General features: G+C 35.6%; 1 protein-coding gene across 1 annotated transcript in view; it reads left to right on the forward strand.

The window, feature by feature from the left end:
* LOC104466234 (poly(A) polymerase alpha) overlaps positions 1 to 19,429 on the forward strand; it is a gene marked incomplete at its 5' end in the record, with an annotated part of 34,949 nt that extends 15,520 nt beyond the window's left edge. The window contains 10 exons of the mRNA XM_010079589.1: positions 3,101 to 3,154; positions 3,921 to 4,040; positions 5,712 to 5,821; positions 8,708 to 8,829; positions 10,278 to 10,420; positions 12,492 to 12,592; positions 14,130 to 14,350; positions 14,754 to 14,819; positions 16,428 to 16,502; positions 18,475 to 19,429. Of these exons, the coding sequence (XP_010077891.1) occupies positions 3,101 to 3,154; positions 3,921 to 4,040; positions 5,712 to 5,821; positions 8,708 to 8,829; positions 10,278 to 10,420; positions 12,492 to 12,592; positions 14,130 to 14,350; positions 14,754 to 14,819; positions 16,428 to 16,502; positions 18,475 to 18,570 (1,108 nt within the window). The remainder of the gene's footprint in view (positions 1 to 3,100; positions 3,155 to 3,920; positions 4,041 to 5,711; positions 5,822 to 8,707; positions 8,830 to 10,277; positions 10,421 to 12,491; positions 12,593 to 14,129; positions 14,351 to 14,753; positions 14,820 to 16,427; positions 16,503 to 18,474) is intronic.
* Between the last annotated feature and the right edge of the window lie 1,413 nt (positions 19,430 to 20,842).

The following is a 20,842-nucleotide window of genomic DNA, read 5'->3' on the forward strand; positions in this document are numbered from 1 at the left end:
CCTGCTGAAATTCAAAGCAGTGTGTAGTGCCAGATTAAGAGAAGATCTGATCCTTGCTCTGAGACTTTAAAAACATTTATTTTCTTCCCTGAAAGTACAGGTTTAGTAATATGTATCACTTAAGTAGCAGTTAGTTGCTAAACATCTGTGTTGATCATAAACACTTGCTAGCCATGTTTAAAGTAAAAGAAACAAACTTCCATGATGTATGACCAAGGAAATCTGGAGACTACTGCATACCTGCATGACAGGAGCAGATTAAAAATTGGGAAAATAGAGAGATCTGTTTTTATTTGTTATTGTTTTTCTTATTTTTAAAATGTCAGCAATTGCTTGGAGTTAGGGAGTTACAACATGTGGTATCAGCCCTTCCTGTTCATTTAAATTTTTCAGACTGGGGGTAAACAACAACAAAGAACATACTTGCTGGTTATGGTGTTTCACAGGGAAATTACAAGAATAATTCTAAATGGATATAATGAGTATTAAATGTTACTTAAGACTTAAAATCAAGAGGGAAGTGCAGTGATGAGAGGGCTTAACACTTGTTTAATGAGCTCTAGGATATTATTTCTCTGTTAAAAAGATATCCTCCTATATTTATAGAATATAAACATACCTTTCAGAAAGGTACTTTGAACACTTGCCTTGATAGGACGTTAGATAAAGCACTGGATAATTTAAAGTTTAAATCCTGGACAGTTTAGTAAAGAAAAATTGAACATGTTCAGGTGTTCCCAGTTTTTTCAGAAAGTAGTATGACTGTTAAAAATACTTCCGGTCTTTGTAAGTGGAGTTGTTAATGGTGTAAGACAATTCCGTAATACCTAATGCTGATAGGGGGACAGTAGAAGAGAAACAGCACCCGTTTCTAAAGAAAAAAAATCAAACAAAAAACCAAAAAAGACTAAACCCATAGACTTCAAAATAATACCCTTCATCTGAAAATCACCACTGAGAGGTAGGCTCTTAACTTCAGAACTGTTTTTTCTTTTATCATGAAGTAATGGATACTTCTGAATTAGATGTGTTCTTTGTGATAAAATTATGAATGAAGAACTGATAATAAATGTTGTCTTTGTAAAATTTAGCACTGAGACCTTGATACTCTAAAACTAAGTATGTCTTAATTTTTAACAGATTGTGCTATTTATGTTTTACTGAAAATGGCAATAACATACTTCCAGTGATTTATTTCCCCGTCAGTGCTGTTTAACAGTTGCAGGGTGGGAAGCGTAGAAATTGCATCTTTTCTTTCTTTTTCAAGGGTAGCAGCTGGCACTACCTGAGCAAAAATAGCTCATCATTGTACTTATTTTTGTAACTAAGGCTTAGGGTTGTTTGGCTTTTTTAGGTGCTCACCAGCTAGTTGGGATGTAGACATAGCCAAATTACATTTTGTTTTAAGTTGTTCTTCAGAAGCTTGTTTCAAAGAGCTGCTTTTAAGAAATAACTGGAAAATCAATGTCTTCAAATACTTGAAGAGATATTTGTATCTTTTGGTTCATACATGGTTAAAAATAACAAAAAGATTTAAGATGTCTTTCCTACTAAATAAAACATAACGTGCCATGCAAGTGTGCGTGGTTGGTATGATGTAGGAATCTTACAGATAATAGTTACATATCTAGTGCTCCTTAGAAGAAATTGATAGTAGAAATTAGTAACTTCTCAAACAGAATTTAGGTAAAGGACCCTTATCTTTTTTAAGGTTCCTGCATGACTGCTAAATTCCACTTGAGTTGGCAGAACATGTGTTACCAGAAGGATTTAACTTCTTGGAAAAATACATTACACTCCTGTCTTCCCCCTGCCCTGTAATTCAATAGGAATATAGATGATTGAGTCATGGTATCCTACAAGTAATTAAAATGAAAATTTCAGTAAGATAACAGGAAAAACTCTAATGTTTTTGTATGAAGCAGCTAATACTGCCAAAATGCAGAAGTGGGAAGAAGTTTCTCCAAATCTCTCTTTTCCAGTCCTTCTATTTCATTGACATTCTCTTGACTGAATTCAAAGTTGCATTTAGCAGTTTTTTTTTCGGTTGCCACTTAAAGATAAGTACAGAAACATGTAATTACCGTTTTCATCTGTTGATTTGGATTTACTGGTACAATTTGAAGGTCTAGTATGAGAAGACTCTTTTTGCACCATATTTTTTCACCATCATTGACCTTGTGGTCCTTCCTATGAGGTATCTGTACTAGAGTCTAATCCCTCATGCTACCACTGTTCTTTAAATCTTGCTGTGAAGATACATAAATATCAGATAGAGTAATGCTGAGTTGGATGACTTAGGATGATAAAATAGACTTAACCAGCTAAACTTTGGAAAAACCTGACTGTAGACATGAGGTTTTCCCACCTCCCTCATTATGAACTCAAGTTAAAAGTAATCATTTCCCATTCTGCTGTCCTTGGGCTTCTTTCTTTAAAATACCATTCTTGCTTTGTATACTGTTTCTTTGAAATTTACTTACAGTGGTTATACACTGATTATCCTGGAATATAATTGCAAGTTTAACAATTACCATCAGAGGAAATGTTCTTTGTGAAGTTTTAGACAAGTGTTGTCAGACAATTTTAAAATGCAGATACAAATTTTCTTTAAACCACACTTGATAGTGTTCTTTTTGACTTTGAACAAATGAGTATATGCTAACCACTTTTCTAACTATTCAGAAATAATGTTGCGACTAAGACTACTGGTGTGTATAGATGGATGTATATAATTGTTTTTACTTGCAAGGAATCTCTACTAGTCAGCTAAATCCCTGATCTTATTAGGTATTGAAATTTCTGTACTGTTTTTCAAGTAGCGCTATGTTCTTAGCCTTTTATTAAGGTTACTGGTATTAAAGTATAGTTGCAAGTTTCCTTTAAAATCTAAAATGTTTTGAGAGGTCCATTAGTCATGCCCTCAGGGAACATAGCCCCTTCATCTACTTAACAATACTTAATATTGTTATAGGGTCTATACCTGAGATAATAGTCTGTAGTTTCCAATGTAGAACTTACTGCAAAGTTTTAATGTTAAGGTTTGAATGTCTAGTTTTAGAAGTATAAATAGAATAGCATATTGTCTTTATCTCCAAAGGCATTATATTGTACTTCTAGCAAGCGCACCGACAGAAAAACAGCGACTAGAATGGTGAGTATAATACTTACTGTCTAAAAGAAAAAAAAAAATAACGCCAAACAACAAAACCAGACAAAAACCTGTCAACTTTGGACACAAGGGAATATCTGGTGTACTTTTTAATGAAACAAAGTGGAGCTTCAGTGTTTCAAAATTAAATGGATGAAGATGGTATGCTTCTGAAGAACAGTAGAAATGAGGAACCAGGGAGTGAAGGCTGTTGCTTGAATTTTGCTTCTTTATAGCACTGTCAGGTTCACTTTGCAAATCTTATTTTCTTAAGCCTGATTTATTTTTTTTGATAAGCAGTGTGAGGAGGTATATTTTCAATCTCTAGATATACTGCTTTCTCAAAACTAAAATGGCTCTTTCCCATGTTTCTGCTCTCTTGTTAGAGAAGTTTCAAGATTGTCAGGTATTGGGAAGTTCTTAATCTTTAAAATTCATCATCTGAATCCAAAAGAATATTGTAGAAATATGTCAGTCAGAAAAACTGCCTTTAATTGATGTGTAATGTCTTGCCATTTAATTCCATTTGTAAAATCAGGTCATAACGAGAGCTTCAGGGCCTTTTAATGCCTTCCTTACAATAGTTTTTGTAATGCGTTTGCTTGGTTTATTGATCTGAATTAATCTGTTGTGTATAGTGTATTGATTCACTTGTAGTCTGAAATGTTGGTGTAAGGAGAATGCTGAAGATTTTATCCTGATACATGACATTAGATACTTCTATTATTTCATATTAATGAGAACTTGCTAATAAGTGACATTTATGCAGGGTGGGCTTGGTGGAATCAAAAATCCGTATTCTAGTTGGAAACCTGGAGAAGAATGAATTCATTACATTGGCTCATGTGAATCCACAGTCATTCCCAGCACCCAAGGAGAATCCTGACAAGTAAGCAAACCTGGTTTTTTGTGTAATAGTGAGGAACTAACTTAGCTAATACACAAATTTGTTAATAAATAAACGCTAGCATTTTTATAGAATCTTAAATGGATTAATTCTTAATAGCAGCATCTAAAGGAAAACAGTTTTAAGCTCAAGTACTGTTTGTAAAATTACATCTTTATTCTGCATAAGAATGTTTCTAAGCCAGAAAATAACTTTATGGAAAGAATATATTTTTGCTAATAACTGTATTGATTGCATAATTTCTTGATAATGTTCCATGTTAGCTACTGCTACTTAGCTGCTGTTGTTTGAGCATCTAGCATCAGTTGGTAAGTCAGTTGTAATTATGAGGCAGCACTGAGAATTGGGTAGAACATCAGGCAGAGTAGAACTGAAATCTTCAATAACTAAGTACATTTAATGTTGTTAAATTTAGCAGCTGAGGTACAGATAATGTAAACTTGCTAATGGCTGATGCTGGAATTCCTTGGGATGTGGAAACAGTGGAGAGGATACCAAGCACTTCAATACTTGAGGATTATATGCTTATCAACTCCTGCCCTCTTCTGCTACCCCCTTCTCCGCCATTCAAACTATTTTTTGAGACTTTATTTTATTTCTAAATAGTGGTGTAATTAACTTGTAAGGAGTCATATTTTTTGTGCGAAGTGTGAGAATGGGGAAAAAATTTTGTCTTCACTGGGAATACATGAAAGAGCCTTGTTTACCTTCCACACAGCATTTTCCAGACATCAGCTGCTTCAAGTGACAGTATGGTGCTACTTTTTTTTAAAGTAATATACATAAATTACATGCATGTTCCAAGTGAAATTGGACAAAAGTAAGCTGTACCTCTTCAGCACCATTTTAGTGGGTAAATACAGCTACAACTGCCTGCATAATCAGTGGCTCCTATTATCTCTTATTTCAGAGGACTTGATATGGGCAACACTTTTAGGAAAGGTAATTTTCCTGGTGTAAACAATATCTGTTCTTTCACCTGCCTGCCTAAATTTGTTCATTGATGGATTGGAAAACAATGTTGTTTTGCAATAGTCTTACAGGGAAAAGACATTTCAATTAAAACATTAAATGTCTTGACCTGCTGAAGAAGTGTTACACTGTATTCTGTAATAGAATATAATAGTTAATCTTCCATATATACTATGTGAAGGTGAGCTGTCAAAGGCAGGTTTTTCTTGCCTGAAAACTGCACTTTGTAGTCAGTTACAGATAAGAAGTTTGAGAGTTGAAGACAAGTAGGTGGGAAAATAGTTAGAATCTGTTCCCTGACTAAATTTCTACTTGCCAGTCAGGTGCTGAGTATCTGTTATCTTCTTTCAAATCTGTTTCCTTTATGGTTGCGATGGCTGGTTGGAACTTGTAAAAATGAGAGAATCTATGGAGAAGCACAGTTGAATGAAGTAATCTACTGATGATGTTAGTTCATTAAGTTTGCTAAAGGTAGATGTGTCAGTGTTTCATGACTTTTTTTGTATTGTGAATGAAAAGGGAATGCCATTAAGACAGCTTTGTTTTTTTCCTTTCTATGGCTAGCTCCCTATTGCTAGTGGAGCTAAAATGTACAGCTGTTGTCTGTTGCAGCAGGTAATTGATTAGATTATTCAGTTTTTCTGTCAGTATAATATGACTGTTCTATATAAAATTTTCCAGGGAAGAATACCGCACAATGTGGGTGATTGGGTTGGTGTTTAAGAAAACAGAAAATTCTGAAAATTTAAGTGTTGATCTTACCTACGACATTCAGTCTTTTACAGACACAGGTGAGTTTTGCTTTCTAGATGATCTGGTATTAATAGACTTGTTGAAGTTACTGTCTTTGTTCAAAATGTAATCTGTTTCAGTAGTAGTATTGTATCTAGGCATAGAGTAGAAGGATTCATCTGAGTAGTTAGGATATTATTTCATGAAATACAGTTTTGATGAGTTTTAATGCTTCTAGACACTTCAGACTAATCATTTTCAATTTGTTTTCATTAAAACTGATTAAAATGATGCACACAAATCTTTCAGATTTCACTAAAAATGGTACTTTATATTGTGATCTTTATTAAACAGACAAATTGGTAATCACGGGCAAACTACCTAGCCTAACTTCTCTTTGACACTGCGTGTAGTTCAAATATTTTTTTTACTTAGTGAAACGGAATTTATCAGTGGATTAAAGCTGAGTATCTAGTGGGCTTTAGAACAAAATGCCTTTTCTTCCATGGTGTTTCATACTAGCTAGTAGGTTCAGTAACTTTTACTTTCACGTCCAACACTAAGTGCAAGAAACCTTTTTGACTTTTTAATGTTTAGCTTTTGATTCACAAAAATAATTTAGAACACGCGTAAGAGATCTGTAAGCAAAGAACTGGTGGCGGCTGGAGAGTGTGACTCTCAGAGTCTAAGACTAAGAAAGGAACAGTACCTTATCTAATAAATTTGCAATATCTTTTTTTAAACAAACGACAGTTAAGGCTCAAGTGTTACATGTTTACAGAGTTAAAGGAGTAGTTTCAAGTGCTACCTGATGTAACCCTGGTCTCTGGATTTCTAAGAGCCAATAAGGCTGCAAGCACGGAAACTGTCCGCTCACTCCACCACCACCATGCGCCCCATGTGGATGTATGAGTGAATATAATATAAACATACCTATATATGTTTTCAAGGAAATTATGCCAAGGTTTGAAAGTTCTTTATTGTCAAATATAGCTGCAGTGGGGGGTCTGTATGTGTGTTGGTATGTATGTGTGTGTGTCTTTTTCAGTCAAAGGGATTTTTATTTTCTTGAGAGGTGGAATATTCCTTTTCATTATAAGTGGTGAAGGTGAAACTATAAAAACATCCTAATTTCTGAGAATATAGAAAAGGCATAATAGCTTGGCTGCCACTTTAAAGGAGTGGAGGAATCTGTGAATTACAATTTCTCAGGTCTCCTACTGTTTATAAGCAGATATTTCAATAGTATACTTGTCAGAGTTTTTTGGTATGAAAATACTAAAACTTGCACTTGTGATTTTGAATCAATACGTTCATTTTTGCACTACATTCAAATCTGAAATTTGTCAAAATATAAGCAATTTTAAATGAAGTAGCATTTCATCAAAATCATTGTAGACTGTGATGCGTAGTTTTCTGTTCAGTTTGGAGATAGACTTCCAAAGGTAACCAACTAGCAAACAATTTCTGTTTGTGTGTTGTGGGTTTCTTTGTCATCTCAAATTATTGTGGGTCTGTCTTCATTGTTTTTAATCCTTCCCAAAAACTTCTGTCTGCGCATTCTTTTGGAATAGATTCTATCAAAACTACCAAAACATTTTCAAGAACGAGATTAGGGGAGTAGCTTGCTTTTTAGTGGGAGCAGGAGGAGGAAGAGAGCTATGAAGAGCGGGCTAGATTTTCCTTGTGTTGAAATTTTGGTAAGACATAGTGTCAGGATTTTGGAATGCTTAAGCATGTCTGATGTTCTCGAGCCTGCCCCTGCCTTAACTGTAACTCATATAATCTTTATGCAGAAGCTTTATGAGCTTTTTCAGTACCAAGAATTGGTGTAGTAGGCTCTTTAATATGCAGTATTCATTGACCTCCTTGAGTGGCTGTCTCTTAACAGCTTTTTAATTACATGTTCACAGCCTGTTCAATGAGATTCCTTAAAGTTTGTAAAATAGCCTGTGAATAAGGGAGATGCCTCTTAAGTTTCTGTATTTAAGATCTACAGAGTATTTTTTTATTCATACAATTGCTACGGCTTTTTTTCACCATTATATAGAAAGTGTCAAAGAACAACAAATTTTTCGTTTTTACCTGGCTTTACTTCAACCCAAGATATTAGGTTACATTCTAGTTCCTCTCTAGCACTAACTATATTGACTTCACCAGATGTAAACATTCAGGGGTGAAGAGAAATAGCTCATGATAGTAGACATAATTAAAAAAAAAAACACAACACAGGAAAAAAAACCAAACATAAATAACTTTTGTATAAAAATGTAGTGGTCTGAGTTGTCAAAATAATTTGTAATATATTAGCTGGCACACAAGCATTCGACTCCTGAATATAACCCATTTGTTTTAGGAGCCGGATAAATAAAAGCTTAATCAACTGTGAAGAACAGTTTTATGTAAACACTGTAATTCTGATGAGGAAATCTTATTTCTGTCTTTAGTCCCTTTGAGATGAAATAAATAATTCACTTCAGAGATATTACTGTTAAAACTTGTTAACAATATAGTTTGGAGAACTGCATACTTGTAAGATACTACAGGCTGCCCAGAGAGGTTGTGGAGTCTCCTTCTCTGGAGACATTCAAAGCCCACCTGGATGCGTTCCTGTGTGATCTGATCTAGGTGTCCTGCTCCGGCAGGGGGATTGGACTAGATGATCTTTCGAGGTCCCTTCCAATCTCTAACATTCTGTGACTCTGTGATTCTGTGAAGATATTTTTCTTGAAAAACAGGTCATCTGTTTCCAAAGTAACGTTTTGGTGTTTGGACTATGAGTGCTGGCATAGTAGGCCATTCACTTTTTTCCTCCAGAACTAGGAAACACTATGGCTGTTGTTGAGGGTAATAAATGTTCTGAAATGCAAATTGTTCCTGCCTGGGCAAGTAAGTGGACTTTGCTAACTGGTTCAATATGTCTTAATGTTATTCTAATTGCGTAGTTTATAGGCAAGCAATAAACAGCAAGATGTTTGAGATGGATATGAAGATTGCTGCAAGGCATGTGAAACGTAAGCAACTTCACCAACTGCTACCTAATCATGTGCTTCAGAAAAAGAAAAAGGTAAACTTGACTAATATTTGAAAGCAATAAAAATGCCATTGAGAAATGATACCTCAGCTTTTTTTGATTTACTAATCAAAGAACTGAGAACTAAAATCACATTTTGAAAGCTTAGTTTCACCTGTATAAGCAATGTGATCTCATTTGACTGTAGCAGTATTAGTAGCTGCACTAAATATAATACTAGATTTCCCAGAACATCAACAACATGGATGGTATGATCAGGTTTCAGTGAAATATTGGATTTTGTTGGCCTTCCTAAAGTAAACAGGTGTAAAACAGTGTAATAACAAGTTTTTAAAGCTCTCTTGCTATTTTAACATGCAGGTCACCTAAAGGAAGCATCTGTAACAATGCCAGTAGAACAATCAGTCAAGCAATTCATGCTGTCTCCAGCCTTTTCCTCTTTAAGTTGCTGTTACTTAGGTTTTCCTGCAAGTCATCAAATAGAAGCAGAGTAGACTTGTTGCTGCCTTTGTGTATCGAAGACGATAGTCTGTTGCTGTAACTGAGGTTGAATACTTTAAGGATAATTTCAGCTGCAGATTGTCAGCTTTTGGTATTATATCCTCTTTTAATTAAGAGTAAAAGATTTAAATTACAGTTTTGACATAAAGTTGCTCATTGCCTGGTCAGGGTTGTTTTCTCCCTGAAAACGTACATGTGGCCATACATGGGAACGGTAGCAAAATATTTAATTGAGTTATTGGGATGGATGTGGCAGGAAGAAGGGGGCAGAATATTGAATTTAACAACTTAGTCGTATTTTTAAATCCCTTCTTCTATGTGTTAGCTTAATCTGAGAGCAATACAGGTTTGTTTGCTTTTGTGAAGAGCTAAACCACTGTTAGATACGCTGTTTTACATATATCTGAGTAATGTGCTTTATTACTGTAGCTAATTTATGTTAAGTGCTTTTTTAAAGAATAGGAAATATTGTATTGAAACCAAGTGGACAATGTAAACATTAATGCATCCCTTTAAATGACAGCAATATCTATAAGCCCACAAAAACAAAGAAACTTGAAATAAAGCTGAAAGTACAAAATACAGTCACTAAATATAAGTTTATCTTATCTTTTTGAACAACATTGGTTCAGACAATTCTGTACCTGAATTGTGGATGTAAAAATGTAAATGCTTGTAGTGACAGGATAATGGATTATTTACATGTAAAATGATTTGAAAATTGTCCGTTTGTTTTGCATTTTTAATTGCTTCTGCTTCCAGTTCATATTTTTCCTAAAAATGTACTTAAATTTAACTGCATGCGTACACTCTTAGTTCATGGTCAAGTTCATCACTGTTAAATAACCTTGTTTCTTCTTTTTTTTTCATGGACATAACAGTTAACATTTTGCATAAATGAAACATTACATCATTCAAAGCTTCACTGATTTTTAAGACCTTAAGACTAATGTAATTTTCTTTTATCTTGGGGATTGCAGCATTCGACAGAAGGGATCAGGTTGACAGCTCTGAATGACAGCAGCCTAGACTTGTCTATGGACAGTGATAACAGCACGTCTGTGCCTTCGCCTACTAGTGCAATGAAGACGAGTCCACTGAACAGTTCTGGAAGTTCTCAGGGGTAATGAGGACTTTCAGTCTTGTTGCTGCTCTCTGTTCCTGAATTACTTGTGTTAAAAGCATAGCAAATACTGCATGTGTGAGATACTACAGTTATCAAGGTGTGAATGTTCCAAATTAGAGCTTGCAGATATTCTTATTTCCAACTTGAGCACTAGAGCAGGGCTAAATTTGGAGGATAGAGCATGGCATTGGACTTGAGATGAGGAGTTATAAGGCTGGGTAAAGATGCTTAGAAGAACAAGGTGATATAAATCTTGGTAGCATTGCAGTAGGAGGCTGTGAGAGGTAGTGAGCGGGAAATCGAGGTGTGAGAGTGAGGAAGGGTTATGTGAGTTTTGGATCAAAATGTGAGACAGTAGGGAAGTTTATGCTTTCTGTCTGGGAAATCAGTAGGGCGATTGCTATTACTGATGATATCTATGCAAATTAAGCTTAGGAACATAATTTTCCATTGTATTTTCAAAGTGTACATATTAATGTTTATCTTAATCCTAACTTTCTGTATTGTCTTTTCCTGTCAAAACTTCGATTTGACCAAGCAAATGGGGTTCTGCTCTCTTCTTTCAAGAGACCCATGTTTGTGTGTTTGATACAGAGAAGTTTATGTCAATCTCCTACAATTGTGCAGTATTTGGCATATATTATAGGATGTTGTGTAGGATAAAATACTTAAGTTCACTGAACTTACTCCTTTTTGACAAGTGCTCTTTTAGTTAGTCTTCCTTGGTATGTGTTTTCCAGTAGCTGATGCCACTGACCATGCTATTAAAGCAAGCCTATGATATTTTGTACAACCCCCTGCAACGCTACAGGCTCGGGGAAGAGTGGCTGGAAAGCTGCCCGGCAGAGAGGGACCTGGGGGTGCTGGTTGACAGCCGGCTGAACATGAGCCAGCAGTGTGCCCAGGTGGCCAAGAAGGCCAATGGCATCCTGGCCTGTATCAGAAATAGCGTGGCCAGCAGGACCAGGGAAGTGACTGTGCCCCTGTACTCGGCACTGGTGAGGCCGCACCTTGAATACTGTGTTCAGTTTTGGGCCCCTCACCACAAGAGGGACATTGAGGTGCTGGAGCAGGTCCAGAGAAGGGCAACGAAGCTGGTGAAGGGTCTGGAGCACAGGTCTTATGAGGAGCAGCTGAGGGAGCTGGGGTTGTTTAGTCTAGAGAAGAGGAGGCTGAGAGGAGACCTTATCACTCTCTACAACTACCTGAAAGGAGGTTGTAGTGAGGTGGGTGCTGGCCTCTTCTCTAAAGTGACAAGTGATAGGACAAGTTGTGCCAGGGGAGGTTTAGTCTAATATTAGAAAGAATTTCTTCACTGAAGTAGTGATCAGGCATTGGAACAGGCTGCCCGGGGAAGTGGTGGAGTCACCATCCCTGGAGGCGTTCAAGAAACGTGTAGATGTGGTGCTTAGGGACATGGTTTAGTGAGTTAGGTGGTGTTGGGTTGGACTTGATGATCCTTGAGGTCTTTTCCAACTTTAATGATTCTGTGATTCTATATTTAAGATGTCATATTTGAAGTGAAAATTGCCCTGTGCTGATATTAGACACATATTTCTTCCCTATTTCTTGAAAACGAAAAACCAAATTTTTTTTTGGCATGTGGAATCCCAGGCCTTTGCTTGGGAAGTCTAGACTGAAATCATTGTCATAATGGTGTGTGTAGACTGAAAACAAACTTTCTGTTCTAGTCCTTCTACATAAGTTTTTTTCCATCTTTCAGGAAAATAGTTGTTGTGTTTTCCCCTGTGCCTTATTTGGGCAGATATTGCCTTAATTTTTGCCTTTTTCAAATACGACTTCTAATTGGTCTAAAAACTCTCTGAAGTGTTTCAGATTAAATATTTGAAATAGCTTCCATTGCTCAAGTTTGATAGTAGATTGCCAATGCTCGTTTTGGTTTCCCTATTGTGATGCAGTATTGTAAGTTCTGCTCTCTGATGTAGGTAAAATCCTGTCATCTATAGTTAGTGGCCATGCGTATCATGTGATGAAAGGCAGATTGTATAGCACCATAGCTTTACTAATGTTCAGCATTTCTTATTTCTCTCATTTTTTCTCTTTTTAGCAGAAGCAGTCCTGCGCCAGCTGTAACAGCAGCATCTGTGACCAACATACAGGCTTCTGAAGTCACTGTGCCACAAATACTTTCCAGTGAAAGCTCAGGGGGTAAGGGAAAATGGCATAGTATATTGTTTCTATTGATTTTTGGTAAGGTTTGTAAAGCAGATTTTTTTCCGTCTTGAGGACTTTAGTTAACACATACTGTTACATGTTCCCCTTGATATACAGATTTAACTAACTTCTTTAGGACTCTTAAAATCATGGCGGAACATTTTGTGCTGCAATGTTTGTTCTTTTATTCTTAGGGATTTATATTTGCTATTCACAACAGCAAGTTTTACCATGACCTGATGTAGGTCTATAATTCAGTTGGTCAAATGAGGAAGAACTATCTAAAGCTAGAAGAGACATTTTTTGGTCTTTGTTTTTAGTCAGTTTTGTAGTTAAACCCAAGAAGTGTTTCTGTACAGTCTTTAGTCTGTGCTCCCATGTTCCTGCTCCTTGTGCTTCATGAAATTGATTCTAGGAATGAAAGACTCAGGTGTAAGCAGAACACATGCTTCTTCCTGACATCATTTGAAATACATCCCACTGTGTGTGCTGACTTTATCCTCCATATTTCCTACAAGAAAAAGTACACTTCACTTGATACTTTAAAAAAAATTAAACAAAAATTGCCTATTGAGTGAAAGAACAAAGGTATCTGGTGAAAATGGGCACTTCGCTGCTCTTTTTTGATGGAACTTTAGATGTATATGAGGACCAAGTCAGAAACAGATGGAAAAGGGGACCAACTGGTTAGCCTTTCAAGATGAGATCTCAGTTTACTCTGCGATGTGGGATGGTGGAGTCTTACTGTTCTGTTTTTTTATTGTAAGTCAGAGGTGCATCAATGTGAGCAAGTATGTCCATGAGCGCTAAATGGAGCTTAAATGGCATGACACTTCTTTTTGGATTTGGAAGCATATCAGAAGTTGTTCATTCTTGTATTTTGGTTAATCAAAAGCAGTCATCTGATTGTTATTAATGAAAAATTTAATCCATGTAATTTTTCTCATCTCATCACCTCTCATTGAGGTAGGCAATTGATGAGGTAGAGCTCTTTCATATGGAGTATTTTTCAAAAGGACATATGGAATGTCAGATCTTTGTCTTGATGCTCTGTGATGACTTCATATCTGACTCATACTCTGAGCCTGATAAATGATAAACTTTGAGTGACAAAGGCAGTATCAGATTGCTCTTCGATTTGATTTAAGGCTGTATTTGGCAATGCGTGTATGGCTGAGGACAGAAACAGTGAAACTTCTTTGGGTACCAAGGCAAATATAGCTGTATTAGCACAGAGCTCTGTCTGGGCTAGTATACCTTGCTGTAAGCAGGGTTAATTAGACGAAGCAGAGTGTCACTGGCATGGATACCCTCTATCTGCTACAGTAATTTTCTCTCAGAATGAGCTTGAAACAAAACTGTTCTGTTTATGCACACTTTCTGTTCCAAACATGATGTGTACACCTGTGCCACTTCCTTGATGGCTGCTTGATACCAATAGTTTTGAAGAGAGACCAAAAATACTAGTGACTGAACTGAAATGGTTGTGTCAACTCATCTTGTTGAAGCTTTTTAAATTATTTATCCGTAGGTACTTCAAATGAAAGCATTCCTCAAACTGCCACACAACCAGCCATTTCTCCACCACCAAAGCCTACCATCTCTAGAATTGTTTCCTCACCGTATCTATTAAATCCATCACCAAGAACTTCAGGAAATGTTGGAACAAAAATGTCTATCCCTGTCACAGCAGTGAAAAGGACATGTTCTCCCCATAAAGAAGAGTCTCCCAAGAAAATGAAAATTGATGAGGTATTTGAGATTTTGAGATCATACCATAGCAATGTCTAAAACTTTGAGTATTTGTTTTGGCTGCAGAGTGCTGATTCTCATATTCTAGGTTCCAAATTATTTTGTTAAATGGGGTGTATATTTCCTACTCTAATTGCATTGCTGCTTTGTGTATCCGGCTTGTTTGGGTGTTAGTGTTTTTTTTTTAAATTGTGTTGATATTCATCATGTGACATATGTACTGTGCTAGCACAAACACTTAGATTCTAAATTCTTGTCTTAAAACCAATTTTTTTTGTTAGAGTATAATATGTTAAGTCTTACAACTAATTCTGTCTTCACTGTGTGACCTTATTTTCTTGTTGATTTTTTAAAAAATATGTTTTTATGATTTTTAATAGTTCTGGATTTGTTTGCATTACAGCAGGATGAAATAAGTGAAGATACTAGCTGTATAGATTTGAACGAGCATGAAAAAATGGAAACTAAGGTATCTATGCCTACACCATACAATTTTGTGTCTATTAATTGGGACTCTTCCTTGTGAAAATTACTGCGTTTTCCTCTAGGAATGACTAAGTGTTTGTAGATATAGTATAGACTTTCTAGTAAAGATATGAAAATGATACGTTAGTTTTCAATGTATGTGTTAGTGTTACTGAATTGCAGTACATTACCCACTGCCAGGCTAAGCTGAGCCTGAATCTATGGTCACATAAGACAGCGATTTCTTTGCAGGTCATTCATATACTATTATGCATAGCGAAAAAATTAATGATGATCTTTAAATCAAATCAGGGATGTGGCTAGATGCCTTGTTTTGCCTGCATCCCAAACTCGGTATATGTTTGGATTTTTGCATGTTGGGCTGAGAATCCTGAAGCCAGGTTGCTACCTTGTTCACTTTTTAGATAAGAAGAATTTCAAATTATGGTAAATAAATCTTTTCTGATAGCGAAATTGTTATGTGAAGTTATAGCATGCCTTTTGGAGACTTCCAGAGATTCAAACATGGGCCTTCAGTATCTTGTAATTTAGCAGGCAATTTTTCTGTTTATTGGTGAACAGAAAGGGTGACAGTCTGTCTTTAGCCTTATGATAACAGCTTTCCACTTGGGTGTGTACAGTTTTTATAGAGCAAGTTCTGCTGACTTCAGAGTACTCTGGAAAATATGCCGAGAAATTAAAACACCTATTAACATGTTTAAGTGCTTTGGTTTATAGTTTCCACACCCTTAAGTGAGGAACTGTGTCTTGTTGTGAAGTCACCTTGAATTCTTTTTGAACTCAAGACAGGTGAAGGCAGAAATGCATGTAAGCATTTAATCCTAACATTGAAAATAGATCCTCTGGATACAGATTATTATAACAGACATAGGTAATCCCGTTAGCTTTTATTGTCAGTCTCCTCTAAATCTTATGTCCTTAATATGCATGGAAGGAAATGGAGGAATGAACTTCTTCAACATAAATATAGATTTTTCTCATTTGAAATGTATGCATTTTTTGTTTAGGATATGGTTTACTAAATGGTGCAGTTTTAACTAACAGCCTGTTTTCTTTGAAATGAGAATCTGCTACTGTCCTGCTGTAGCTGTGCAGTCCCACTGCATTGGTTTACCTGAAAAATTGGCTCTGACATTTATCTGTTCATCCAGAAAGCTGTTTCAACCCATTAAAGCAGCAGAAAAACTTTTCTGTTAGAATGGTGAAAGGAGTGGAAAAAGCAGCTGAATTTGCAACAAATTCAGTAGTTTTTCACATGGCCTTCCTTGATACTACACTTTTTGTCTTTAATGAGTTGAATGACATGTAATGTTTTCCTATAGGATTCTCTAGAAAAGGCATTAAGTGGTTAAACAAGTGATAACTGAGAAGTGATGTAGCTTGTGATGTCAAACTCCTCACCAGTAAATTATTCTCTACTGTGGTGATTTCTGTATTATAAAGGGATGGGTATCAATGCAGCAAGTACCAATACTTGCCTTTTTTCTTTTGGTGTATGTGACATCTTAAGGCATTCTAGTTAATGGAGTTCTGTATCAAAACTTTTATAATTGGAGGGGGTGTAACTGTGTTGATGCTTTTGCTTTTTCAGGAGCAACTTGAGACAGAAGTGAATGTTAATTCTCAAACAGAAACTCTTCAGACAACTTCTCTGCAAGCTCCTCAGGTATTGTTTTTAAAAACAACACCTCTGTGTGTGTGTGTACTTATCTGTGGTGAAAACATTGAAAATAAAATGAGTCCAGATGTTAAAAGTAAATGTATGATTTTTAATATAAATCCATTGTATGGAAAGCTGCTTGTTACTGTCGCAATTTTTGTGTTTTAGATGGTCATTGACCTTATTGAATGTGCATTGTAGCTAAACATGTATGGCTTGCCATACAAACTGACCGAAGCTGGATTCGCTCTTCTGAATTGTGCCTTCAAAGTAAGGGGCTCAGTTTATTCCTTTGTGCTTTGCACATCACAGAATAATCCTTTCTAACAAGGAAACAAATGCTTTAAATAGCTGCTGCTGAAAGATATCATTTTAGAGGTTGAGAATGTCTGGTATGTAATTTCAGATTCTGATATTTGGTGTGTGAGAGAGAGAAGCTGTAATCTTACAATTCATTAGCCAGCTTTTTTTTTTCACTGCAGGCATTATAAGTGTAAGGAGCATTGGAAAAATTGACATTAAGAATTCTGTGGCGTTCACTTAAATTTTTGTTCCTAATATTGTAACAACTTAGAGAACACGTCTTTGTCTTTACTGGCATTTTTAAGCTTCTCTTAATGCTCTACTGATTAAAGTTTCACTATCACAAAGCATTTTATGCACGCTTTACTCATTAAATGATGTGTAGTAGATGTATTGATTGAAAATGGAGATATATTGCAATAGTATTAATGGTATTTGTTATCAGACACTTTGAACTATATGAGCAGTCCTGAATCAAGGTACCAGAATTGTTTGGCAAAAACTCTAGGTGTTGCATGAGCACTCTAGACTGCTTCAGGGAAATTTTTGGATCATTTAGTACACCAAACTTTTACCTGATGTTGAGGGATGATTATCTAAAGCTTTGTAGCTTGTACAAATTGAGTAGTTGTTACTTAGCAAAAGTAATCTGGAAAATGCAAAAAGAATGCTGCATCTCTTCTGTCAGTATTCTTGTTCGCTTCGTTACTTTGAACACTGCTTATGTTGCAGAAAATAGAAACATGTTAAAACTGCAGGTGAGCACCAACCAGAGCGGGCTACTGAGAGCAGGGGGGAGGCAGGAAGAAACATTTTCTGGTAAATCCTAGGAAGTAACGCATAGTAACTGTGTTATTGTGATGGTGATGTCAAATAATCTGCTGAAGTGGAAGAGAAATGCATCAAAATTAAAAAAAAGGCAGTAGATGCTTGTAAAGCATGTGAGAAATCAGTGAATCAAATTGAATTTTGAGAGTGTTCCTTTGCTGTGTTTTCCTTTATTTGGGTTTAGATAAAGTTTTGCTGAAGGGGATTTAAGTCTTAATCCGAACACTTTTTTCTCACTTATTTTCAAGATACAATTCTTAATGCAGTTGTATAGCACTGTTTTAGAGTTCATCATATGTTTTCCATGTAAATCTAAACCATTATGAGAAGTTGGAAGCCTGGCTGCAAACAGCTTTTAAACAATCTGAAGTATAAATGTGTGAAGACACATAATCGCATTGGGGACAGTTTTTCATCATTCATCTGTAAGGGGCTGAGGCTTAAGACTGAATTGTTCAAAGGAATTTTTAAGTATTAAACATGTACATTAGATAGTAGATGTCACAGATCAAGCACCCTTATTATGTGGCTGTTATGTTTTATTATAATACAGGTTATTAGTAAGCTCAGTGTTACTGGCATCACTTCCTAATTTCTTGCTGTTGTTAAAAAAGGAAATGCATACTGTGAAAGAGACTAATATACAAATTTTCCTTAATGACTGTGTAGACAAAGGAAATATCTGCTTCTGTATTTATAGTGCATAATTATACTTACTTATGTTCTTACTTATGTTCTTAAAAACTCTTCTAAAGATCGTGTTTTTGAAAGTTAGTGCCAATTGCTACAATATTTTTCTTCTCATATTTACAAAGTTAAAATACAACCAAACTTCTTTTCTTTTCAGAAAACACCCAGTACAGACCTTTCAGATATCCCTGCTCTCCCTGCAAATCCTATTCCTGTTATCAAGAATTCAATAAAATTGAGATTGAACCGGTAAAAACAACCTCAGGGGTCCATAAACAGTATCTGCCGACTCAACCTTTTGTCTTCTAGGAAAAAAAGGAGAACGGAGAGTGCAAGACTAGAACATGATTGCAAATGGATTTAGGTATATTTTGTGCACTTCCCATTCTGGGCTAAAATCACCACTTGATTGGAAGTCCAGGTTAGTATGTGAAGCCAGGAGTACAATTAATGTGTTAGCAACAGTTGCATTAAGTATTTCGAAGGATTACTGCCTTTAAAAACATGAACACTATTTGTAGCCATATTTGACATTATGATTGAATTTGTTTGATGCATTGTTTCAAAATTGAGATAAAACTGGCATAAGAATCCCTTAAATGCACTTTTATGTACTTTTTTTTATTGGAGTATGACTAATTTTAGATCTTCAGCTGATACACTTTTGTTTTATTGAAGAATCTCTTCAATATTAGTAATCTGCAAATTGGATGACATTCTATGATATGCTATACATTGAAAGCCAAGTGTATAGTATATCTAGTTCAACTGCCATCAAGCAGCAGTAAGCCTTTAAAATGAGATGTCAGATTTTGAGGTTATAAGACATGTTGAGGATGTAATTGGGAAGTTTTGGTATTGGTGGGACATGATTAAGATGTGGTCTAATTTTATTTATACGATTGTTTTAAGGTGCATACAGATCAGCAATCAAACAGCAAATAAATTTTCCTTTGAGCTAATGAAACTCCTTATTCCCTTTTTGATCCTTTTATTTCTTGGGAAAAGCTTTTATGTTTAATGTTGGGGTAGGTTTGGGGTGGTTTTTTTTTTTTTTGCAGCTTGTATGCACCATATAGGACAATAGGTATTTATACAAAATAAAAACAAGCCAGACCCTCAACTTGTTTCCCCCTTACCTAATCATACCTTGTGGCCTGTAGGCACACATTCAAAATTTTGTCCCATGACTAAAGTGGTTAAGTAAATATCGCGTGCCTGTGAAATACAACACCTGTCTTGATGGCCTTTGAATCACTAAATATAAGATGATTTTTGTACACTCCGTAAAAGTCCTGTATGCATTAAAAAGCTTCAAATTTTAAATAAAGGCAAAAAGACTTTTCCCTAAGAATTTTAACCTTTTTATTTTTAGATGACTCATCAGAAATAGTTTTACATACTGAACAACATTGACTTTTTAAAAATCATATTTCTAGTAAGCACTTGACATCTAGTAAGCTCTCTTACTCCTATTTTTTGTTCTTGTAGTCCTATCAAAAAAGATAAGTAACAACTTTTTCTTTTGAAAGAACTGAATCTCTCATGGCAAAGAACAGCAGTATTTGAGGAACATGAGGGATACCAACAGTAATACCAGATGTAGATAACAAACTTCATGTTACTATTACTTAAGTCTGAAACATGTGGGATGTCAAATCATTCTTCCCATACTTTGATTAGCATGTTTTATGAAATCTCTTCTCCCATTGTGCTCCATCCTACTACACGTGCATCTTTCATGTTAAAATGAAATTACTTACACTCTTCCCCTTATCCTTCTAAGTTAATTCTCCAAAGTCAGAGTGTAGCTTATCTTTTACTTAGGCTGTGCAGTAACCGAAGGGGTTTTTTTGCCATTTGTCTAAGATGTCTAGTATACAATATTTCTCTTTTCCTTGCCCTGTGCAGCCTGCTGTCGTCCACCCCCCCCAAAGAAGGTTATATTAACAGTTGAAGTGTACAAGGTGTCTGTGTATTTTGTGTAGCTATGGAGTTTAGATCGAAATTGCCAGGCACAAATTTAGTCTTGTCATTTTGTTTACACATTGGAAAATCTTTTTCATTTTATTAAACGTTTCATGTAACAGCACCCAAGTTTTGCCAAGCTGGAAACTTGGAATCTTTCTGTATAGTGACTTTTTAATTCTAGTTTTCATAACCTGGAGATCAGACTGTTGCTTTCGCATGATGTACGTAGTGTCTCATGACTGGAGTTTGCTTTGTTTTATAGTATCTGTACTCCTTGTATTTTTCAAGAGCTATTTTGTAAACAGATGATGTATTTCTCCATTGAAAACACAATAAAAAACAGCACAATCCCATAGTTGTCTGTTTTTTCTGAATGTACAAAAATTATTTAACTCTCAAAATTCATACTTAGCTGTTAAATTTTCTGCTAAAACAAAAATACTGTGGCCTAAAGGAAATAGTACATAAATGTTCTCTAAATAAGATGTTTGATATAGGAAGTGAAAGTAAGAGTCAGCTGGATGTTGAGTTGTAGCCTTTTAAAGGGAAAGGTT

This window comes from Pterocles gutturalis, unplaced genomic scaffold (assembly GCF_000699245.1).
Source record: "Pterocles gutturalis isolate BGI_N339 unplaced genomic scaffold, ASM69924v1 scaffold10649, whole genome shotgun sequence".
Classification (NCBI taxonomy): Eukaryota; Metazoa; Chordata; class Aves; order Pterocliformes; family Pteroclidae; genus Pterocles; species Pterocles gutturalis.